Below are 24,758 nucleotides of genomic sequence, written 5' to 3'. Positions count from 1 at the left end.
CCAGTACCTGAATAAGGTTTGCACAGAGCCTTGGAGACTGGAGATGTCTATCTCCCTCTAGCAAAATGCAACTGGTTATTTACTTGTATGCATTTTAAATTCCTCCAAATGGATGCAGAAACTCTGTGTTTGAGAGATTGAGGGTGTGTGTGTGCGTGTGTGTGTGTGCGTGTGTGTTTGTGGTGTGCATGCATCAGTCTGCATCAGTTTTAAAGAGCACTCACGAATCATACTGGGATTTTTCCCTGCCCCCTCCCTTCTTTTCCGGTTCTCAGTGAATGCTTTTGGGTCTGGAATCAAAGATGCAAGCATACATTGTGTTTTCACCCTGCAGACTTAAGTAACATTCAGGAAATATCAGAATAACCTAAGTCTCAAAGACCAAATTGACTAAAATTCTATAACAAGTTTTAAAAAGTATGTGCCTAAATTACATATTTCACAGCAAAAAAAAGCATACCCAATTTTATTATGTAAAATAGATATGATATGAATGTATGTTCCAAATAGCCACTTTCAATATGCTAAAAGGAAAAAAAAGGGTCTCAAAGACATCAAATAGCATAAACACTGTACTGCAGAGACGGAAGAAATGCATTTAAAGCACCGATGAAAATGGCGTGCGGTATAATTACCTCAAATTGCTGTTCGCTTGACACCCTGACACTAATTTTATTCAAGCCATCGGGAAATAAATGTTTTAAAAGCACTCTTTCCAAACGCCGGAGCTAGTGGGGGCTGTGAGTTCCTTAAGGAAAGGAAAGGGTAAAGTTTTCAGCACGCAAAAAGAATTAAATAATCCTTTTAAAATCAGCATCTATGTGAATCGCCAGCTTTTAATGCCCACATTTTTAACGCTTGCCCTGTACGTGGATTGATTTTTTTTTTTCCTTCAGCATTCCCTCACCAGATGGATTTTTGCTACTGCAGATCAGCAGAGGGTGTCAGATCTTTGAGTGCACCAGGCTGGAACGAGCAGAGCTTCTTAGCAACTCTCTTCCCCCTCCCCATTCTCGCGCTCTCTCCCTCCCTCAGACAGCTCCCCCCACCCCCACCAACCCGCCCTCCGCCCCCTCCACGTAATTCCGAAAGAGCAGAAGAAAGAGAAGGAGAACAAGAAAAGAAGAGCTAGTAACCGAGAGAGAGCCGGAGTCCAGGGGAAAAAAAAAAAGGCTGAAGAGGACCGAAGGGGCGTAAAGGGAAAGGATGGACAGCCACAAAACGCAGCGATTGCGGAAATTTTCCAGCGCCATTGGTTCGGCAGCGTGAGTCCTTCGGTCCGGCGTGATTTCAGCACCGGGGGAACTGGACAGCACCTCGGAGGGACTCCTGGGCAACCCGCAGCCACGGCAGGAACTCCATCAAGCAGCCTCCACAACAGAAGCCACTGAAAACCCTGCTTTGTATCAGAGAGGCAAGGTCAGTCCGACGCACAGCCATGCACAGGCAGTGCGCCTGTACTACGCTGCAAACCCTCTGCTTGTTTCTCTAACATGCACTTGCTTCTAATTACCAGCATTGTTCCCTTTCTGATTAGTGAGGAACTAGGCGAGATTCTGTAAGGGTGTATTTTTAATTTATATGTACATATTTAACTTCTTTTCGTTATCTTTAAAGGTTTGAGGGGGAGCGGGTTATTGGTTCTACTTTTTTTTTTCTTTTTGCTTGCCTTGCACTACTGTGCCTGGATAGTTTGTAGATATAATTATTGACTGGCGCCTGGGTTGTTGCAGTGCGGGGGGGTTAGGGAGGAAAGAATCCACCCCCACCCCCCCAAACCCTTTTCTTCTCCTTCTCTGGGTTCGGACATTGGAGCACTAAATGAACTTGAATTGTGTCTGTGGCGAGCAGGATGGTCGCTGTTACTTTGTGATGAGATCGGGGATGAATTGCTCGCTTTAAAAATGCTGCTTTGGATTCTGTTGCTGGAGACGTCTCTTTGTTTTGCCGCTGGAAACGTTACAGGGGACGTTTGCAAAGAGAAGATCTGCTCCTGCAATGAGATAGAAGGGGACCTACACGTAGACTGTGAAAAAAAGGGCTTCACAAGTCTGCAGCGTTTCACCGCCCCGACTTCCCAGTTTTACCATCTATTTCTGCATGGCAATTCCCTCACTCGACTTTTCCCTAATGAGTTCGCTAACTTTTATAATGCGGTTAGTTTGCACATGGAAAACAATGGCTTGCATGAAATCGTTCCTGGGGCTTTTCTGGGACTGCAGCTGGTGAAAAGGCTGCACATCAACAACAACAAGATCAAATCTTTTCGAAAGCAGACTTTTCTGGGGCTGGACGATCTGGAATACCTCCAGGCTGATTTTAATTTATTACGGGATATAGACCCGGGGGCCTTCCAGGACTTGAACAAGCTGGAGGTACTCATTTTAAATGACAATCTCATCAGCACCCTACCTGCCAACGTGTTCCAGTATGTGCCCATCACCCACCTGGACCTCCGGGGAAACAGGCTGAAAACACTGCCCTACGAAGAGGTCTTGGAGCAAATCCCTGGCATTGCTGAGATCCTGCTAGAGGATAACCCATGGGACTGCACCTGTGATCTGCTCTCCCTGAAAGAATGGCTGGAAAACATTCCCAAAAATGCCCTGATCGGCCGAGTGGTCTGTGAAGCCCCCACCAGACTGCAGGGCAAAGACCTCAATGAAACCACTGAACAGGACTTGTGTCCTTTGAAACACAGAGTGGATTCTAGTCTCCCGGCTCCCCCTGCCCAAGAAGAGACCTTCCCCCCTGGCCCCCTGCCAACTCCCTTCAAGACAAATGGGCAAGAAGATCATGCTACCCCAGGGTCGGCTCCGAACGGAGGTACAAAGATCCCAGGCAACTGGCAGATCAAAATCAGACCCACGGCAGCGATAGGGACCGGCAGCGCCAGAAACAAACCCCCAGCCAATGGCTTGCCCTGCCCTGGGGGCTGCAGCTGCGACCACATCCCAGGGTCGGGTTTAAAGATGAACTGCAACAACCGGAACGTGAGCAGCTTGGCTGATTTGAAGCCCAAGCTCTCCAACGTGCAGGAGCTCTTCCTGAGAGATAACAAGATCCATAGCATCCGAAAATCGCACTTTGTGGATTACAAGAACCTCATTCTGTTGGATCTGGGCAACAACAACATCGCCACCGTAGAGAACAACACTTTTAAGAACCTTTTAGATCTCAGGTGGCTGTATATGGACAGCAACTACCTGGACACGCTGTCCCGGGAGAAATTCGCTGGGCTGCAAAACCTCGAGTACCTGAATGTGGAGTACAACGCAATCCAGCTCATCCTTCCCGGCACCTTTAACGCCATGCCCAAACTAAGGATTCTCATTCTCAACAACAACTTGCTGAGGTCCCTACCCGTGGACGTGTTTGCTGGGGTCTCGCTGTCTAAACTCAGCCTGCACAACAATTACTTCATGTACCTTCCAGTGGCCGGGGTGCTGGACCAGTTAACCTCCATCATCCAGATAGACCTGCATGGAAACCCCTGGGAGTGCTCCTGTACCATTGTGCCTTTCAAGCAATGGGCAGAACGCCTGGGTTCCGAAGTGCTGATGAGCGACCTCAAGTGTGAGACGCCGGTGAACTTCTTTAGGAAGGATTTCATGCTTCTCTCCAATGACGAGATCTGCCCCCAGCTGTACGCGAGAATCGCGCCCACGTTAACTTCGCACAGTAAAAACAGCACTGGGTTGGCGGAGACCGGGACGCACTCCAACTCCTACTTAGACACCAGCAGGGTGTCCATCTCCGTGTTGGTCCCAGGACTGTTGCTGGTGTTTGTCACCTCCGCCTTCACTGTGGTGGGCATGCTCGTGTTTATCCTGAGGAATCGAAAGCGGTCCAAGAGAAGGGACGCCAACTCCTCGGCGTCCGAGATTAATTCCCTACAGACAGTCTGTGACTCTTCCTACTGGCACAATGGGCCTTACAACGCAGATGGGGCCCACAGAGTGTACGACTGTGGCTCCCATTCACTCTCAGACTAAGACACCCAGCCTGGGTAAAGCAGAGGCGAGAGGAGGAGGGGGAGGATGGAGATGCCCCTCCACGGCCCCACTCTGCCAGCATCCCCGGGGGTGGGATAGGTCGGAGGAGCCCACACCCAAGTCCAGCGCGCCCCGAGGCTTGATGGACAAAAGTAAATAAATAACTGTGGACTCGCTCAACGCAGAGGGTCTGACCCCTTTAGTTCCCTTCGGGAAACAAAGAGCAGACTGTGGTGAGCTGGCAGAGCGCTGCCAAATCGCTCTTTGCTGCAGCCCCTTTTGACAAAGCCCAGCAGGAGCCCTGCTCAGAGCTGAGACGGTGCCCCTCCCCGCGGGGGAGGGGCTGGAGGGGATGGCTGCCGCGGTCCTATACATATATACATATACCTACATCTATATAGAGATAGATTATCTATTTTTCCCCCTGTGGATTAGCCCCGTGAGGAGGTGGGGGCGCGATGGCTCCCTGTTGGCTACGGAGGGATGGGCGGTTGCACGAAGGCATGAATGTATTGTAAATAAGTAACTTTGACTTCTGACAAAAAGTGCTGCATGGCTCGCATGGAATCCACGCGCTCCAGGGACGCTGCCCTCCCAGCGACTGGGGACCCCGTCACGTCACGTTCACAGCACCCACCCTCTTACCTGATAAGTCCCATCATATCAAACTTTCTATAAACAAAAATACAGCATAATCAGAAAGTGCCATTTCGCCATTATTTGTGATAGGTAGGCAGTTCAGAGCGTTACGTTTACTGTGAACAACAACAACAAAAAAATGTAAAGGTTTTATTTAGGATATTTGCATGGCTAGTCATCAGTCCATTTTATGAGTTAAAAATGTATTTTGTTGAGCAAAGTTTTTATGGGTTGTTTTGGGTTTTCTTTTATTTTGATGGTGATTTTTCTTTTGGAGGGGGAATATTTTTCTATACATATCCAATAATGCCTTCCATCTGAATGTAAAATAAGTACCCATGATTTCTATTATAGTATCAGTGTAATTATTTAAAAAAAAAAGATTTTGAGGCAGTTAAGCATGACCAATTAATGTCACTCTAGTGCTTAGGCTGCGATCCTATGGTAGCAATTCTGTGCTGGTGTAAATCTTACTTATAAAGTAGGAAAAAAGAACCGAGGAAGCACGTGGAACTTACTAATTCTATTCGAGGATTTTATAATGGCATATTTTTTCAGTATTAAAGTGAAAATGTTTTCAACTCTGGGTCCTTACATTTTTCCAGCTTCGTATTTTGCAACATGGTAAATTGGATTTGCGGTGGAAGGGATGCGGGAGGGGGATGGTTGGGGGTGGATCCCTTTAAGAGCTACATTAAGGCTCTCTCTTTAATCCTCTCTGCTTTTTGCCCTTTAGTAGCTCCCCTCCCCCTCCATCCCCGCCGGGACTTTTCCAGCTTTCCCCTGTGGTTAAGTAAGGTCTTTCCCCGACACGCCCCCTCCCCCTCCCTTTTTCCCCCATCCTTATGCGGCAGTGAATCCCTTTATTAATACTGGAAATCCCTGGCTACTGCTGCTGCTGCTGCACACACTGCAGATATGTTAAGGATGTTAGTAGAGATTTGATTTAATTGACTGTCTAGATCGGTCTCATTAAACAGTGGAGGTTTCATTGGTCAGCACTCTTTGATGAAAGACAGCCCTAATGACTGGCATTTGAGATGCTGCTGGCGTTTTGAATTCAACATCTGCTGAAAATGGTAAAACTAATTAGTGCCCACCCACCCTCCCCGCCCCAGCAACTGCATATTGAAATTTGTTAAAGCACTTATCTTTATGGAAATCAATCATTATCCTAAAGAAGTGTTTCTCTGCCATCATTCGAATTTCTGGTTGTGGCCCAGTAATTAACACGAAAAGCATTGAACTGTTTGAGTTTTATGAGCCAATGTAACTCTGGCCTCAATCATATTCCTCCGAGATTTCTAAGCAGTCTATTTTATCAGCAGTTAGGGGACAAAACAGCAAATAAAACCACAGTGTTGATGGGGTCTGCATTCCACCACATATCCACCCTTGAGAAGAATGTTAAAAGACTGCAGACCACAGATTAAAAAAAAAACAAAAAAACCCACAATTGTAGGATTGTAAATCAGCTAATGAAAGCCCCCAGAGCAGTTGTACGATTTGCCTTCTAGAACTCATATTTTAAAGAGAAGAAATTTCCCAGAACAGTGATGTTCTAGAGTATGTATTATTTATTTTAACGCTTTTTAAATAAAATCTTTATTATAAACCATGACTATTCCTAAGGCCATTCATCATTTACTCTCTTGATTCTTTTGTTTGTGGACTGCATTTCATAGTAGTATGATTGTAACCTACTATTCTTTGACAAATATTATGGGTTGTTATTTGTTTATTTAATCATTTTTCATGTCAAGACCTTAATTCTTTTATGGAAAGACAACCGGGTTCCTGGTAGGCAATCAACAGATTTACTCTTGATGAAAAAGTTGGGAGAGGGAATGAGTTATATATTCAAGGATGCTATGACCTTAAAAAGGAAACAAAAAGATGGCAGGTGTTCTATGTTTTTAGTGGAAAGTGACCCCTGAAAGACACCTAGTGAGGCATGATGGTAATTTTTAAACTGATACATTTGTTTAAGTCAGGAAAATAGAACTTCTGGTAGAAGGTGTGCGCTGGGGCCTGAGCTTTCCTTCATACTAATTAAAACGAAATTAAAATATAGAAGGTAAAGTTTAAAGTATTTTTTAAATATTAGCTTCAGTCATTTTTGAGTGGTCATTGTGTACCAGACATGTACTAAGTGGTTTACAGAATTGTTTAATTTACCCCTCACAAGCATAGACTAATAAGATGTTGCTATTTTCATTATACCAATGAGAAAATTGAGGTGTAAGGCGAGTAGGAAATAACTCAAATCTCATAAATATTGCGGCTGTATTTAAATCCAATTATCCTCATGCACCAAAAACTCACTCTGTGTATGAAGTAGTCATATACATTTACTTGTTAACTTCTTAAAGAATGCTATCCTTTTTATAAATACAGTATAAAAATTAAGGACCCTGGGTCTATCTTGTTAATTCAGTATGTATTGATGGCCCTTTATATTTTCAGTATGTCTTGCAACAGAAAGCATTGTCCTACATTTGAAGGAGATAACTTTAGTGTGTTCTCCAAGACTGTGTAAGAAGACTTAACGTATAAGAAAAAAGATGAATGTGCTTTATGAATTCATGAATTATATAAATTCAAGTCAAATCTAAATTATCAATATATTGATTCTAAAATATTAGGGCCATCAAACATTATAATCCATAATAATATATGTTAAAAATCTATGTAGAAAAGATATTCATGATTTCATAGAAAAGAACTTTTATTATTTATTTAGACCATGTTTTATTTGGTTTGATGAAGCATCTCTGTCACAGTTATACAAACTAAAATATAGTAAATATACTTTTTATTTTGCAGAGTATATAATATCATATAATTTTCACTTAGAAGTACTTAGCTTCTTGTCTTCATTTTAACATAAAATGCTCATATAACTGTAGTTACCATGTGCTTTAGTTAAGATATCTTGTTTCCAGTTAAATCATCCCATAATTCATCAAAGTAAAAGAGATTTTAGTTGGGCCAGATGGAAAAGGAGGAAAGAAGATATCTTGTTCAGTTCCACTGCTTTAAAGAAAGTAGTACCTTCTGTGGCTGCTAGAGTAACTAAGAATATCCTGGAATTTAAGTTGTTGCCATAGAAATTTATTGTTTAACCTTTTTTACATGTTTACCGAGTAGGAAGTTAGAATAGCTGATCTAATTTATAACAGGATTCTTTTTCCTATCTTTGTTTATATTAAATGTAATTAAAATTGTCAGGCATTTTAATACATGTCAAAAATATATTGGCGAGTTCAAGGGCAGTTTGTTAATTTGGCTTTTTCCAGGGTTGCAGATAGATATAATTGGCATGTACAGAGAGATGGATGAATTTGCAAGTTTGAATAGGGAAGTGCGTGTTTTTAACATGTTGGTAGAATGTTACATAGAGTGGTTTCTAATTTAACTCTTCTGATAGCTAAATTTTAAATATTAGTTTCTTTTTTTTATTTGTATGCTTATTTGACCAAAAAATGGAAATATAAAATGTGCAAAAATTCAGTTTTAGCACATGTTCACTTTTGGTTCATTTTCTTTATTATCTCAATCTATTCTAAATGTAACATATTATTTAATTTGTAAAAGATGAGCTGTGTATGATATCAACAGGTATAGTAAATGCATACTCAGAATTACTAAGATATATGAGTTGTTTAAATTTGGCCCAGAACCATAAAAAAAGAAGGCTAAATTAAATAAATTTCATTTAATCTCCTGGCATTGTCTTACAACTCTAACGTCACCAAAGATATGATTATAAAAAGTAATATACAAGACATGCAGGACTTTCTTGGTGGTGAGAGTGTTTCAAAGAAATGCCACTAAATGATTTCTTGAAAGCACATGTCACAAACAGAGCCATCCTGAAACCTGAATCAATATCAACTCTGTTCTGGCCTATCAAAATTTGATTGGTTTCAGAAAAAATTAAATAGTTAAGATAATAACAGATGGATTGTTTAAGAATTGTAGCTTTATAATGAAATGGATCACTGAAGGAATCATCTTCATTTATTAAAGACCAGGATCACCCTCTGTCCTGAACTGATTGGCAATGTCCAGTTTATTGGCTTAGACTTCAAATATCTAATTAATCACTCTTCTCATGCCATTTGCTTGCTAAATATAAACTATATTACTACTTTAAAAATAATTATTTTTTTCCTATTTAAAAGCTTACAGAGTAATTATCTAATAATTGAAAGAATTTTGAATGAGTTAGAACCTAAATATTTAAATTAGCAACAATAATTGTGTACTTGTATAAACAATATTGGAGAAGTCAATGGCAACCCACTCCAGTACTCTTGCTTGGACAATCCCATGGACGGAGGAGACTGGTGGGCTGCTGTCCACGGGGTCGCTGAGAGTTGGACGTGACTGAGCGACTTCACTTTCACTTTTCACTTTCATGCATTGGAGAAGGAAATGGCAACCCACTCCAGTGTTCTTGCCTGGAGAATCCCAGGGACAGGGGAGCCTGGTGGGCTGCCGTCTGTGGGGTCATACAGAGTCAGACACGACTGAAGCGACTTAGCAGCAGCATGAACAATATTGTAGAAGCTCTCTTATGGCAGTTCTAACCTCAAGGAGTTCACATCCCACAAACATGAGATACATACATCATTCTAATTGTATAATAGTACATCATCAATAATTTTTAAATGATGTGGTGCCACTAGAAAATTTTGTTTTTATCTTTTAAGTAATACAGGATTTTGGCCATTTGGATAATTACAGTTGTCACATAAGTTTTGGAGTAGGCAATGGCAACCCACTCCAGTGTTCTTGCCTGGAGAACCCAGGGACGGGGGAGCCTGGTGGGCTGCCATCTATGGGGTCACACAGAGTGGGACACAACTGAAGCGACCTAGCAGCAGCAGCAGCATAAGTTTTACCTCTTGTTCAAAGAGTTGAAAATCTTAAAACAGTGTTTTAAAATGAATGAGATACTTGCATTACTTTGCTAGGTTTATTTTCATTTATTCTTTTGTAAACTGGGAATAATGTCTGCTATTTTGTAAGTTCACTAAGACTTTTCTAACTAATCCTTCTAAGAAGAAACCATCAAACAAGTTTTTATCTTAGCAAATGAATGACAGGTGATTTTCAATGTTAAATTTAGAAATTTGAATAAAATATTTTACAGTATCATAAGAATAACAGAATAGCTGTTTCTGGGTATTTGATTTGTGTCATGTACAATATATATAATATAGATAACAGAAGCTTTAATATATTACATATACTTGAAAATTCTTATGGTAAAGCTAATATTCCCCTAGCCATTTCTTATTTAGTAAAACCCAACCTTCAGTTATCTAGTAATGTGTTCCAGGTGGACAAGTCCAAGGTTTAACAAGCAGAAAGCAATAGGCAAGTTGTGCATTTGCTAACTTCTATGCATTATTCTTTTTGCCTTGAGCTCCATTTCTTTTCTTGGCAGAAGAATACAGGAAGGAAGCATGTTCAGCTGCAGCATATCAATAGAAAAAATCAATATATAGTGAAAAATGAGAAGTGCCTGAAATGTAGATGGTCAATCAACAGTGCAGAGAAACAAGTTTCTCTGCTTCCTAGGAAAGGGGGGTGAGTGGAAAGGGTGACTGTTACCTTAACAATAATGACTCTTACCAGATTCTGTGATATTTATTGTAAACTTTTCTTTTTTAAATCAATATCTTTTTAATATTTCCAAACTGCATATGATACAAACATTTATGCTCCTTATTATGATAGTAATCTGATTTCAATAGTATGTGTAAATATGTAGAACTTTTGGCCACTTCTCCATAAGGTCGAAGAGTTGGACACAACTTAGTGACTAAACCAACCAACATAAAATAATAAGATTACAACATAGCAAGTGAATTTGAAATAATGACATTGCCTATACATTATTGTAAAATTCATATGCTTAGTCCAAGCATTTTTATTTATTAAAATAATCATTTTATATGCTTTAAGTAATCCTATATGACTAAATTACTACTGTATCTAAAATATTTTGTTGTATAATATGTGCAATGATATCAAATAAGAATTATTTGCTAATATCTATTTGTTACTTTAGATAGTTTCTGCAGCTAATCTGATAAAGTGGCACATCCAGTTACTTTGCTAATTAGATACATTTAACACCAGTTTGGATTTCGGTGGCTATATGTTTGAGTATGGCTTTGTCATCATTGAGTTGGAAATTTATGTTATGAACTTGACAAGGTTCCTCAATAATGGATCTAAATTGGCTTAACTCATTATCAGATGAATCTAAAGGGAATGAAATTACTAAAGCAAGGAGTTTAATTCTATTAATCCCTCTGCTTCCTGAATAACTAAATGTGCTCTGATGTCTCAATACATGCTTTAATGAGGGAACTTAGCTTTATTATTATTTTTATTAGTGGGGATCAGAAAATGTTACATTTAAAATTTCTCAGCTAAACTTTGGACAGCATTTGTTTTTTTCACCAGAATGGTCAGCATTCCAACAATCAGGTTTCATGTTACAGATGGTATTTGGTATAATCAGACATTAAGAAATGGCAAGCAGAGTATTCTAGGAAAGTATTACACCCTTATGGTATAATATTTTCAGGAATAAGATGAAGTCAAGAAACTAACAGCTGGAAACAATAATAATCCCAGAAAAAATGAATTACATGGAACATCATGTTACTATTATAACTTTAAAATTTATAATACCAAATTAAGAAGAAAGTCATATCAGAACCCTTTTTAAAATTATTTGCATAAGCATGACATCACTTATAGCCAGCCCAAAACTACTCATGCCACAAGCTTTGTACAATATAGAACCTTTTTTTCAACATCCCCGCATGGCTAGCTAACTTGGTGTCTATTAAATTTCTATCCCTGAAATCCCAGTTTATATACTTGATTAGTAATCAAATTCATAATTGGAAACAGAATGAGTTCCTTTTATAAGTGCATGGATTTTAGTTCATAATATCTTAAACTAGTATGACATATTTTAAGAAGAGATACTTCAGTCCAAAATATTGAGAAATATTTTGACTACAGCCTTTATAGTAATGCATTCGTAGATACTAGTACAATTGCTGAAAAGTAATAGCTCAGTTTTTAAAGTACAGCTGCTAGTGGTAGCTGTATGTACCATGTAGTACAAGACATTTCAAGGAGGCAAAACTGCATTGATGTCAGGGAGATACATCTTAATTATGCCTAATTTAGAAAATTGAAACATAAAGGAAGAAAAACAGCTGAAGATGATGGAAATTTTACCTTGATATTTATTGATCTCCTATGCATGCCAGGCGGAGAAGGCAATGGCACCCCACTCCAGTACTCTTGCCTGGAAAATCCCATGGACGGCGGAGCCTGGTAGGCTACAGTCCATGGGGTCGCTGAGAGTCGGACACGACAGAGCAACTTCACTTTCACTTTTCACTTTCCCGAATTGGAGAAGGAAATGGCAACCCACTCCATTGTTCTTGCCTGGAGAATCCCAGGGACGGAGGAGCCTAGTGGGCTTCCTTCTATGGGGTCGCACAGAGTCAGCCCACGACTGAAGCGACTTAGCAGCAGCAGCAGCAGCATGCATGCCAGGCACTTAACTACACAGAAAAGACTAGAATTCTGCTCATCTGAATTTACATTCTATAGGGGATTACAGAAAACCAAAGATAATGGTAAACCACTGATTAATAAAGAGCTATGAATTAATACAATGAGGGAAAGACTGACTTCTTTTCTTAAGGGAGGTCATGAAGTTCTCACTGAGGACATGATGCATGAACAAAGTGGAAAATGTTAACAGAGGGTCATTTGAAGGCTGCATAAAGAGAGATCCTGGCAAATAAATCAAGTACAAAATATCCTGATTTGTCAGTGTTCATGAGATATTTGAGGACCAGAAAGAAGGCCAGATTGGCTGCCATCTGACCATAGGCAGATATGAAGTTGGAGAGACAGAAAGCAGAGAATGCCTTATAAACCACAGCAAGGAGTTTAAATTTTATTTCAAGTATAACATAGAGAGATTTAAGTAGGCAAGTAATATGATCCAAGCAGTTTATATAGCCATTTTGGCTTGTTTCGTTGTTCATTGTTGTTATTCAGTTGCTAAGTTGTGTCTGACTTGTTGTGACCCCGTTGCCTGCAGCACTCCAGACTTCCCTGTCCTTCACTATCTCCCAGAGTTTGCTCAAATTCATGTCTATTGAGTTGGTGATGCCGTCCAACCATCTCATCCTCTGGCTTGCTTAGTGAGAATGAATTATCAGAGGGAAAGTAGAAGTCAAGAAGCTGCTGTTGCAGAGCTTGGGAAAGCCATGATGGTGTCTTGGACAGTTGTGGTAGTAGTGGTGGAAAGAAGTGGTGAGTTGTGTGGTATATTTTCATGTCCAGCAGAACTTTATATCAGAGCAGATATGGGAGTGCCAAAGAAAATAATATGAGGGTTACAAGGGTTATGTGTGTGTGTTTTCTTTATCAACAAACTTGATGGTGGTAACTTTTATTGAGAAGGGAACGCTGGAGGAAGCAGCTGTAGGTTTTAGAGTTCGATTTTGAACATGGTAAGAGTGAGATTCCTGTTTACAGATTCTGAGTAGACTGCTGGACATAGAAATATGGAGCTCAGGGAGAGTTTAAGGAGAAGAAAGTCTTATCTTTTATCGGCGGCTCCATTTTATAGAATTAAAAGCTAAACCTATGGTTGTATTTACCTGGTACACTCTACCTTCACGGCAGACTTACTGAAAATTGAATGTAAACTTGGTTCTAGACATAACTAATGTAAAAAAGTTACAAAACATATATGATATCTGTCATGTCTGTACATTTCTCCTCAAACCAGAAGACCTTATATAAAACCTAGCAAAATATTCATTTATGAAAATCAATTGAAAATGGAAAAAAATGGCTCAGACAAGGCTGAACAGCTTATAGTAAAAAGGGACAGTGTAAACTTTAAATTGAAATACTTAAGCTGCTGCTTTAATAAGCATATTTCTGAGTGAGAAGGAAGCAAGCAATTTTATCCATTACCAGAGACAAAAGACTAAACTTTTTTTTTACCCGAAGAGGACAAATTTCTGGCAAAGGAAGATTAACTTTAATAATCAATCATAAAACAAGATAGGATCAGGCTCTTCTTATTCGGTAGTTAGTCAAATGTTGGACTCTGTTTTGAAGACTTTATTTTACTTTGGCTTTCAACTCTGTGGTTTCATCTAGTTAGCTGTTCAAAACCCTATTTCCCGTTTGATATTTAGTCCAACTTTTGAGTAGATAACACAGTAAAAAATACTTAATGTTTTCCTCATAGAACAATTTGAGCATACCATCACTAACTGTCTCTAATCCCTGACAATTTAAGTGTAATTGAACTTAATCTTCTGAGTAAATTGTGATTACTTTTCATTTTATTTTAGTCCTGCTGAAATTCAAATATTCATTTTAGAGCTTGTACAAGGATACTTTTCCCACAAGGCTCTAAGTGGCTTCAGTTCTTTCTGTTTGGTTGGGATGCCATGACATAAATACTCAGCTTATTTTTAAAAAGAAAGTTAAAAGCTGGTTGAGAGCTCTGTTTGGTTTCTCACAAGACAGCCTCACAGTGCGACAGAGTTTGAAGTCTTTGGGATCTTATGCGGCCCAAAGTCAGAGGCCTTGATTCTAGATGATGTTCTCCTCTAACTAGCTTTGTGATGCTAGGCAAATCTCTTAAGTCCAGTAAGTCCCAATTTTCATACTTAAAATGAGGCTATTGGACTACAATCAAGGGGTCAGAAAAAATTTTTTCTGTAATGGGCCAGATTTAATAAGTGTTTTATGCTCTATGGGCTAAGATGCAAAATCGAGGTTATTTAGGAGATACTAAATCCATATGTAACTTAAGTAGATGTGTATCAAACAAGAGAGAAAACAAATTTCCAAAAATTAATGTTGAAAAAGTTTAAAACTTTATTCACTGAGATTTAAATCCTATATAATTTTTACATGTCACAAAATATTGTCCTTTGGTTTTTTTCAACCATTTAAAACTGCAACAACAATTCTTAGCTCACAGGTGGCATAAAAATAGGCAGCAGAACTGATCTGGCCTGTGGGAGGTGGTTTGCCATTCCCAGGACTATTTAAATTACTCTAATAAAGCTCAAATAGAAGCTTTATGATAGATTAATTGAAATATACAAAAATATTTTGCATTATACATATTATATAAAATTTTCCAAATTATATGGGATATGTATCTAAGTTTTTTCCATTCAATATATGGATATTTTATATTATGCCAGGGAATTTTATCATAATATAATTTTAAATGTGTACAAAATAGGCCAGAATAATGATTGAAGAGGTCTAACAATAAATTAGTCATGTTTGATAAGAATTACTGGAGTAGTTTAGAATCTCAGGTCTAGAATCAGACTGTATCAATTCTAATCCTAGCTCTGGCTAGCTGTGTGAACTTGACCAAGTTATTAACCTTATAGCTCCTTGATTCTCTCATTTGTAAAAGGCAAACAACAATTATAGCGTCTACTTCATTGTAATGTCATTAATATTAAATGCATCAGAGTACTTAAAATGGCTATAAGAGGTTACTACATTATGAACTTTCAGGAGGCTTTTAGGCCATTAAGAGTGATTCTCTATTGCATAAATATTTTTACATAATTCTCAAAATATTTATATCTGGTAGGTCATTTTTTAAAATTGCTATTTTCCAAATAAAGAATCTGAAGATTAAAAGCACTTTACCTAGGAGTACATTGCTCAGAGGCAGAGTCAAAACACAAAGCCAGATCAGAGGGACTTTAAAACTAATGCATTTTAGCTGCACAACTGGGTACTGGATGGGAGATTATCAGTATTTATCTTCCCCAACTTTCTGTGACATTTTTTGACATCAATTTTGTTGTTTTTCCAGGGACTACAAATATATAATGTTGTCTTATGTTTCCCCATTCCATTCCTATGTTGAAGTAAACACATACTTTTTTTAAAAAAAATTAACACAATTAAATTTACCCCCATCTCCCAGCTTGTTCTACTATTGTACAGTAACTGATACTCTAAAATTTAACTTCTGTTCCCTTGTGCTTCCACTTTATAAACTTCATTTAAATCTCTACATTGTGGCTATTTTTAACTAAGCCACAGAAAGAAAAGAAAAGAAAAACCCTCAAGCTAAATAGTACTAAGGTGACATGGTGGCTTAACACAATATGTGGATTTGTTTTTTTTTTTTTGGCAAAAGGTTGGGTATTTAAAAAATCTAATAGCAGCATGATAACAAATAAATGCATTTTTAATGCTAGCGTTTCATTAGTGATATTTGGCAGGAAGACTTAGTTCGTCACCTTTATGTATAAATACGATATGCTATGGAGCCAACTGACTTTTTTTATTAATAAAGAAATCTGAGAAATTGCTTCTCTATCATTTAAGAAAATGAGAATGGAGAAATTTGCCTTTTTTCTGCTTCCAAGGTGTCCAATAGAACTGGGGAGGGAATTCAGATTGGTGCTATTATAAAACAATTTCTCCACCAAAATCAGTTATAGAACTGAACAGCTATTACATTTGGCTTTGAAGATTCTGTTAGTTTGTATACCAAAGACCACAGTTCTTTTTGTTTGTCATCATTCCTATCTATGAACACATCTATAATATAGTATTATTGCTATTGTGAGCCTGCTAATAATCCACACTGTCATTTGGGAAGGCAATTCATTTTGCCTTCCAATGCCAAACGTGAAGCCAGCTAAGATGTCAGAATACATTTGCTTAAGAAAGGAAACATGCTTTCCTCCCAGGGACCACTTCCAGTATAATCTGTGGTAACTCTCCTATTTACAGAACTGTGTGCAATATTCCCACCATCCACTAAATATAAAAAACTACAGCCTCCAAAAATGATTTCTTGATTTTTAAAATTTGGAGAAATACTGCATTAAATAACCTAAGTCCTAGTCCTTACTACAGGACTTCACTGATTTCAAGAAAGGATCTGAGTCCCCGTGAGAAATATGTGATATGCAATATTTCCCACACTTATTGACTCTAGAAGCCACTACCCTCTTGTCAGTCACAACACCCCTTGTTTGTTTTTCCAGAACACTTATTTAAGACTTGGAGGGCAGAAGAGATAATTACTTGACATAACTTAATTTGGGAGGGGAAAAACAGAACAAAATAAGCTCAGGTCTTAGAAAGCCAAACTCATAGTGTAGTGATCTAAAATAATAGGCTTAGAGCCAATTCTTTCTGAAAGAAAGTAGCAATTCAGAGAGCTAATAATAATAAAAGAAAAAGAGAAGCTATTGTATTTATTTCCTATGGCTTTCAGGCATCTCTGAGTCTAATTGTGTGCCATTTACCATGAAGAGCTTGGCCTTTCTTCAATTATGCCATCTGTTGAAACACAGGATAGATCACTACTTTATGACCTCGTAGTTCAAGATAGCTTGTGTCTCAATAAATATAGAACACTCAAAGGAACAAAATTTCTCTATTGCTATGGCTCTATTGCTATTACTAAATGCATCCATTTAGCCCTAGTTTCATGGAAAAAAGATTAATTGTTCACAGCAGAATTTATTTTAAAACAGTGTACCCTTCAAAAGTTACCCCAATCCCACTTGTCTTTAGTGAGTTGTCATTTTCATATATGGAATACCTAAGCCTAACAAATAAAATTAATAATAAACTGATGGTCTATGCTGATTAGTATGCAGTTCCTTAAATTTGTAATTGGGTGACTTTCTAACTGAACTTTATAAGCAAGTGTATTTCCTCTAATTTGGTGTGTTAAAATACTGATTGATTTTCCATCTGAACTTATCAGTTAGGGCCATTATTAATGAAACAAAAGGTCAATTTGTTTTAATTTGAGCTCCTTTGTTAATTCAGTAGGCAAATTCCACTTGACGAAAAAGTCACCTCCCACCTTCTTTTAAAATAATCCATATCTATGTTCACTGTGATAAACAGATATTATTGAACATTTGAAAATCTTCACTCTTTAGATTTTAGACATTGTAAGTTCTTTCTGAGTAAGGCTCATGTGTTCTGTATGTTTTATCCTCCTTGCTTATTTGAAGAATGATATACAATAATAATATGTTACTTGATTGAATGAATACTTATAAAAACACACATCTTTATACTTTAAACATAGTTGCAAAATGGTGAGACAAAATTATTATTTTCTGCATTTTTTCAGGACCCATACTCTTTCCAAATCAATGTTATAAAAGTAGCAAAGCATGATACTTGTAAACAAATATTTCCATTCCTAAGTCTATTACAAAGGTGGTTATCTTTCAAAAAGGGTATAGGGATTTATCTTTCTGATAAACTAATCATAATATATTCAATTATATATTCAATTTATGAAGTTAGAAATATATTTATATGAAGTTAGATTTACCTAAAAAGCAAACAAGTCTTAGTGCTGTAACTCAGAAAAGAAATATGACAACAAATTATTTTTTTAGTAAAACCTACTGGAGTTTTCAGGAAAAATTTTCCCTGCCTTGTGCATGTGCACATATACACATACCCCAACCCCCAACACACACACACACACACACACACACACACACACACACACACTCATGGTTTAAGAATGAAGGTGATAATAGACCACAACCTCTGGGTCACTGATTCAGAAAGGATGGAATAGGAGAGCAGAATACTGAAAATCAACTATACTGAAAAACAGGGAAATACTATAATGTTTTTTTTCTAATTTACAACTCTAGTCAAATAACTAGAATGAAAATGATGTATTTGCTTAGTTTATTGAATAAGTAAAGGAGAGCTCTGTTGTAGATTTACTAAAGTCACTTGCTAATTTTAGAATTAGTTTAAATGTTTTGTGCTTGTGAAATTTGCCAAATGGGTAACACACAGTGCTGAAATAAGGATCAATATTTAATAAGACTTGAGTTTCCTAGGTGGTTTTGACATTTAATCATTCTTTAAAAACATTTATAAAGAGTTGTTAGTTTCTATTAAGCTCAAGCATACTTGTCCCAAATTGCTTTAAGCCAAAGAGAATGTTATATGACATTGATTTTTTCTTCATAACATTTTATAATTCTTATAATCTTTTTGTCTTATAAAAGCAATAGTCATTCATTAAGCAATGATTAATTTTCATCTTTTTAAGAAGTTACAAATTTTACTGTTAAAAAAGGTCTCATTTCATTCAACTTTTTAGGAAATTTTAAGGACATTTACTGTCTTGGTAATTAACCAGCTTGGTAGCTTTCAAATTCACTTCCTAATTTTGGGGTTAAAAAAAAAACACTTATGCCTCTAAAGATTAGGAAAGAAACACCTATATTATAAACTTTAATAACAATATACTGAAATTTTAAGTTCCTATGAATTCTATGAAGGATCCTGCTGTATTTGTTTTTATTAGTGGTTTTACAACATTTGATGGATTCACTGCAGCAACTAAAATTAATTTGTGCTGCATTTTTTATAATCACTGTACAGAGGTTTTTGGACAGAAAAAAAGTAAGTCCTGTGATTCTTAGTTGTCTTAAAAATTCAGGCAGATGCATAATAAGCATATATACTATTTTTTGCTAAATTATTTAATTCATGTTTAGAAACATCAAAAATGTATTGCTTTACTGAAAGAGAGCTCCCACCTGATCCATGAACATTTAGGGAAAAATGAAAAACAATTCAAGTTTAAGGGAGAAATACACCATACTAGTTGCTCCTGACTGCTCTGCACAAGAGGTGAAGAAATAATCCAAAGTGTGCTGTAGGGATAAAAGGAGTTGAGAGTAACCAAATAAGTGCCCTCCATTGTCTTTATGTTGTAAACACAGCTTGCATCTTTCCACTCCTTTGATGAAATGTAGTTGACGCCTTTTGAGATAAAATTAAATGTCATTTTGACTCTGGCTGTGTATCATGAGGGCTGCTGCAGAGATAATTTCTCATTTTCCATATGTATATAATGGGGGCATAGCAAAAATGGTAGGAAAACCTAGTCACCTGGGCCTTTTGAATTAAGGAATTCTTGAGACTCTTATCCTACTGATTATGAAGAAAGAAATGAATCTGTGTTATTTATATGCAAAAAGACATTTTGTAAACTGGGCTGTTTGATTCTATGTGACTGTAGATGAGTATGAATCATATTATTTCTGCAGCCTAGAATTATAGCTTAACTACTTTACCATTCGAGTTTTTCTGTATTAACGAAAGTACAACTCATGGACAAAGGTTATTTGTTCTTTGGATTTAATGTGGGTAGTAAAATGTATGTTTGAGCTGTGCTTCACTTATATTTAGGATGATTTTGTTTTGGATTATATTTTTGAGTAATGAATTTTCTTGAATATATCATTTTTGTTTTTGCATTTATCTGTTATTTGTAATTAACCTGAGCCTTAGAAGATTTTTTCCAAATATGAGTCTACGTATTGCCCTGGGTAATTTTATGATTAATTACAATCCTTCTTTTAAGTCAATGCTAAAATGAAGCTCTGTAAATTTGTGTGGACAGGTAAGCAGTTTCAATATATCTATCCTTCATCTCATCTTGAAAACCAGCCCATAGAATGAAAAAAAGTATTGTTTAAGGAGAGATAGTGCCAAATTGAAGATGCTTATTATGGCACTCTAAAAATGTGCCCAGGGTTAAAATTTATCACCCTGAGACATTAGTCAGGAAACCTGCACAGTTAATGGGAACCCTCAGTTTGACTAATTGTTGGCATTAAGAAGGAAATTTCAAGGTCTATTAAGAAAGAAAATGAAAACCCAAGTGCATATGTGGTTTGGGGCATATAGTGGAGTCTGGCAAGGACATGAACAAAAAGTGATGAATAAAAATTATAGAAAAAGTTACAAAGAGGTTTTATGAAAGTCAAGTGTTGTAAGAGGAACAGGAAATAGCCAGTGAAGATCCAGATAGCAGCTTGATCTATGGTTGAAGAAGGATTTTTTCTCAGAATGGCATTATATATAAAAACTGTGGATGTTTGTCACTTAAGTTGATCATCGAGGAACAAATATGGTCTGGTAGATTTTTTAAAATTAGCTGCATATCAAGAACAGAAAAACTGAGCATCTTCCACCTGAGCAGAAAGTATTTTTAATAATATCTATTTAACTTTCTTATTTCATTAAAGGTATTTCTGTACCTTAAAGGTATTATAAGTACTTATTTAGATACAATTTTAAAATATTCTATAATATTCCCAAACATTTGGGTTAAAAACTGAAGCAAACATTTTTCTATGTGATTTTAGTAAATTAGATTAATGAGAAGAATGTCTAGAGTGAAGTAGCTGAAATTTGGAATGTAAAAATAGCCATTTCCCTTTTATTATTTAATTAAAATCTTTGTCAATTCAGAACATGTTTCATTACTAAGCTGAAAATTTACTAGTTTTACATTTGGTATCCCAAAACAAAACATACATATTATTTTTTAATATAGCGTGTATGGTCAGCCAATAGAATTATTGTGTGGCCAATATGTATTAGGTTGCTGTACTGACATTCACAGATATTAAGAGATGTTTAATTCCAATATAAGTAAATAGATACTACCTTTGGGTAAATAAGCACATTTGTACTACCACTGTAGATAGACCTTTGTGTTCAAGAAGAAACACAGATAAAACACTAAACATTCACATTTTTGTTTAGTATAAAGGATGCTAACTAGCTTCTGTACTGATAGCTTGCCAGTTTGAGCCAAGGTCCAGAATTGCTGCCTTACAGCTTTATCTACCTTATCTGTGTTTTATTAAATTGACCTCATGACCTGCAAGAATCTCTGCTTTTCCTGAGTGCAGATACAAGACACTTGTGTTAACAAGCATTTATTGAGTGAAAGGCAACCTGCTAGGTGTCGGTTACAATATGATACATAAGACAGCCCACACTCTCAAGGAGCTCATGTTTTAAAGACATTTCCTGTCAAAATGTGGGTGAAAACCACCAGATGTGCCTCTTTCAAGTTCAGATTCCTAGGCACTGTCTTAAACTTACTGATTCATAATCTTTCTGGTAACCCTCTGTTCAAAAATAACACTCTACATATTTTAAGTCTTTTTATGTAAAATATTGTTGAATGCTAGATTCTTTAGCAGAAATGTATTTTTAAAACAATGTAGTACTAGATACACTTAGGAAATTGCAAGAGGGAAGAGGAACCTGCAACCAACAGAAAGGGGTAGGAAGACCTCTTGTAAGAAGAAAAATCTCAGGTTGATCATCACAGGAGGCACCCAGAGCATGTGTGCTGTTTGGAATAGGGAGAATTATTGGATCTTTCTAGGCAGCAGCTAATTCATAAACCAAGGTAGTAAAGTTAGAAAGAGACTGATGTCAATAGGGAAATGCAAGGAGTTTGTTTAGGAGGAGAATGAAGTACACACACACAAAAAAAAGGGTTATCAAAATAATTAGGCACCGAGTCATCAGGAACTTTAAATGCTCGTTTAAGAAAATTTGATTGTATCCTGTCTTTGTTTTGATGTTGTTGTTTGGTCTCTTAAGTCGTGTCCAACTCTTTGTGACCCCATGGACTGCAGCAGGCCACGCTGCTTTGTCCTCCACTACCTCCCGGAGTTTGCTCAGATTCATGTCCACTGAATCGGTGGTGCTATCTAACCATCTCATCCTCTGCGCCACCCTTTGCCTTCAATCTTTCCCAATATTAGAGTCTTTGCCAATGAGTCGCCTCTTCACATTAGATGGCCAAAGTATTGGAGCTTCAGCAACAGTCATTCCAATGAATATTCAGGATTGATTTCCTTGGGAATTGATATTCCAAGGCAAATAACATGAATTATTGAAAAATCCAGTCTAGAGAGGGAGATACTGAAAAAAAATTTAAAATGAAGCCTGTTCTGTTCTAGTCAGTTGTTGCCATGGGGAAGCAGGCATAGAACTGCCAGATTGTCCAGTCTCTCAAAAATAGCCAGAAATCTGGTGTATTCATTAGAATTAGGTTCAGCTGCTAATAACAGGATATTGTAAAATAAGAATGAAATTATTTATTGCTCACAGATAGGTCTGGGAAAACGCAGTCCTAGGTTGGAATGTCAGCTCAGTTCTACCAAAACTATAGGGAACCAGATTCCATCTTAATCACTCCGCCACCATTCTTGGGCTGTGACCCTTGTTCTTCTGGTTCTGCATGTGCAGGCAGCAGAGGAAATGGCCAATTTTATGGGAAGAGAACAGATTCATTTAGAAAGTTACTGGAAACTGCCATAGGATTCTACTCCATGTCTACATGCAAGGAAATGGATATGGAATGCATTTTTTTCTTTTATTCTGAGTGACCATGATAACTTCTTATTATGGAAAAAATCTATTTATCACTCTGTTTGATCAATACTAATAGTACTAGAAAAAAAAAATATTTGAGTCGTGCATGACCTCTAAGCTCCCAGTTTGTTTATGGGACTCTTTGGTTTATGGGATTCTTTGGATATTATCAAGTAGCATAATGAGCTGTTCAATATGTAGAGAAGGGATATATTTATAAGCTACTTTCGTGATCAGATTTTCTGGACTTGATGACTAGATTGTTGGATAAAAAAGTGAGAGGGAATTCAAGAATTACTCCCAGGGTTTTGGTTCGATTTATTTGAGTAATTAAGATACCGCTAATTTGGACAAAAAGTACCAAAAAATCATTGATTTTGGGGAAAAGGTGAGTCCATTTTTTGCACATGCTAACTAAGAACTCTTCATTACCACACTGCATGCATTTTGATATTAAGACCAAAGGTAGGGGAGGAGTTTGAGTAATAGATTTAGGACTTATAGGATATGGTAAATGAAGATGTCATTATAGAAGAAGTTATCAAGATAACATGGAAACAAATATAGATTGCAAAGGGCTGTCATAATAGTACTAAATACTGGCGAAAAAAAAATGGTTATTCAAGACCTCATCAAAGAGATGTAAGGTCAGGATCATCATAAATGAAAATAGGTGAGAACTGAAGAAACTTTGAATGTTTGAACATAGTTTGAATATAGTTCAGCGATGTGCTATAGGTAGTGTCCACAGAATTTGTTAATTAACAAGATGCCAAGTTCAGTGAAAGGGAGATTTCTTGGGGAGGAAAATAAATGCCAGTATGTTGATGAATGAATCTGGAGGTGTCAAGGTGGATATAAATGATTATTATTAAATATTAAAACTTTGTTAAAATTCAGTTAAAGGGTATTGGAAGCAGCCAGGGGTTAAAACAAGATCAAGGGACAATTATTTGTTTAGAATGGGATGCATATGAGCATACTGATTGGATTAGAAAAAGAGACAATATCGAGACTTTTCAAGGTGTCTATGTTGGATGATGTCTAAATTGGATGATATGACTAATTAACCAGGGCTTGTGGACAAAGGTGTTTAAGGCATCAGGGCATAGATTCTTTATTACAGGATGAGAAAATATGGCAATGTGGCTTCATGTAAGTTTAATTTTGAGGATAAGAAATTATGAAAGACTATTCCTTACCAATACAGTGTTATTAATTAGATGAACAAAAGTGGAAAGTGATATGGAAAGAATTCACAGATTGGAGGCTCCAGCTGGGTTAGGAAATACTGATTTTGTAGTACTGCCATTTAGCAGAAGAATGCCTGTGTGTGAGTGTGTGCATTTGTTTTCATCCATGCTTAGGTAATTGAATAAAAAGACACACACGCTACTGACCCAAATGCATATTGAATAACTTTCAATGGGGAAACAACTAAGTTCAAATTAGATAGAAAAAGACAAATAGTTCTAATAGACAGGAACAATTTGAAAGGATTAGGACAATGACAGTCTCTGAGAATTTGAAGAGCAGATTTGACAGAAATAAGTTTTTGGAAGAAATGAAGTCTATGATCAAAATGAAGGATGCTAAGACTAAGATTTCTGAGTTGGAATACACCCTGGTAACAGAAGTGACTGGCTGAATTGAAACAAAGGCCAAAGTCTTAGGTATTATATTCTCCAAGAATTTCAAAAGCTATTTGTTGTGGTTGGGGACATATCATTACTTTATAGAAGCATATTATGCATGTTACAAAGATCAGGTTCAGATTTTGACACACAGGTCTAGGAG

At 37.0% G+C, this 24,758-nt stretch overlaps 1 protein-coding gene across 1 annotated transcript; it reads left to right on the top strand.

Moving 5' to 3' along the window:
- The first annotated feature begins 1,847 nt into the window (after positions 1-1,847).
- SLITRK1 (SLIT and NTRK like family member 1) lies at positions 1,848-6,077 on the top strand. Its single transcript, XM_081549858.1, has one exon. It carries the CDS (start codon positions 1,905-1,907, stop codon positions 3,993-3,995), a length of 2,091 nt encoding a protein of 696 aa, XP_081405984.1. The 5' UTR covers positions 1,848-1,904; the 3' UTR covers positions 3,996-6,077.
- Positions 6,078-24,758: the final 18,681 nt, after the last annotated feature.

The sequence above is a fragment of the Giraffa tippelskirchi genome, chromosome 12 (genome assembly GCF_054371585.1).
Source record: "Giraffa tippelskirchi isolate mGirTip1 chromosome 12, T2T-mGirTip1v1.2.pri, whole genome shotgun sequence".
Taxonomy (NCBI): Eukaryota; Metazoa; Chordata; class Mammalia; order Artiodactyla; family Giraffidae; genus Giraffa; species Giraffa tippelskirchi.
Note: the sequence above shows the minus strand (reverse complement) of the source record. Positions and strands in the feature narration are given on the sequence as shown.

Coding starts and splice junctions, on each gene's coding strand:
- SLITRK1 (XM_081549858.1), top strand. CDS start 1,905: ATGCTGCTTTGGATTCTGTTGCTGGAGACGTCTCTTTGTTTTGCCGCT.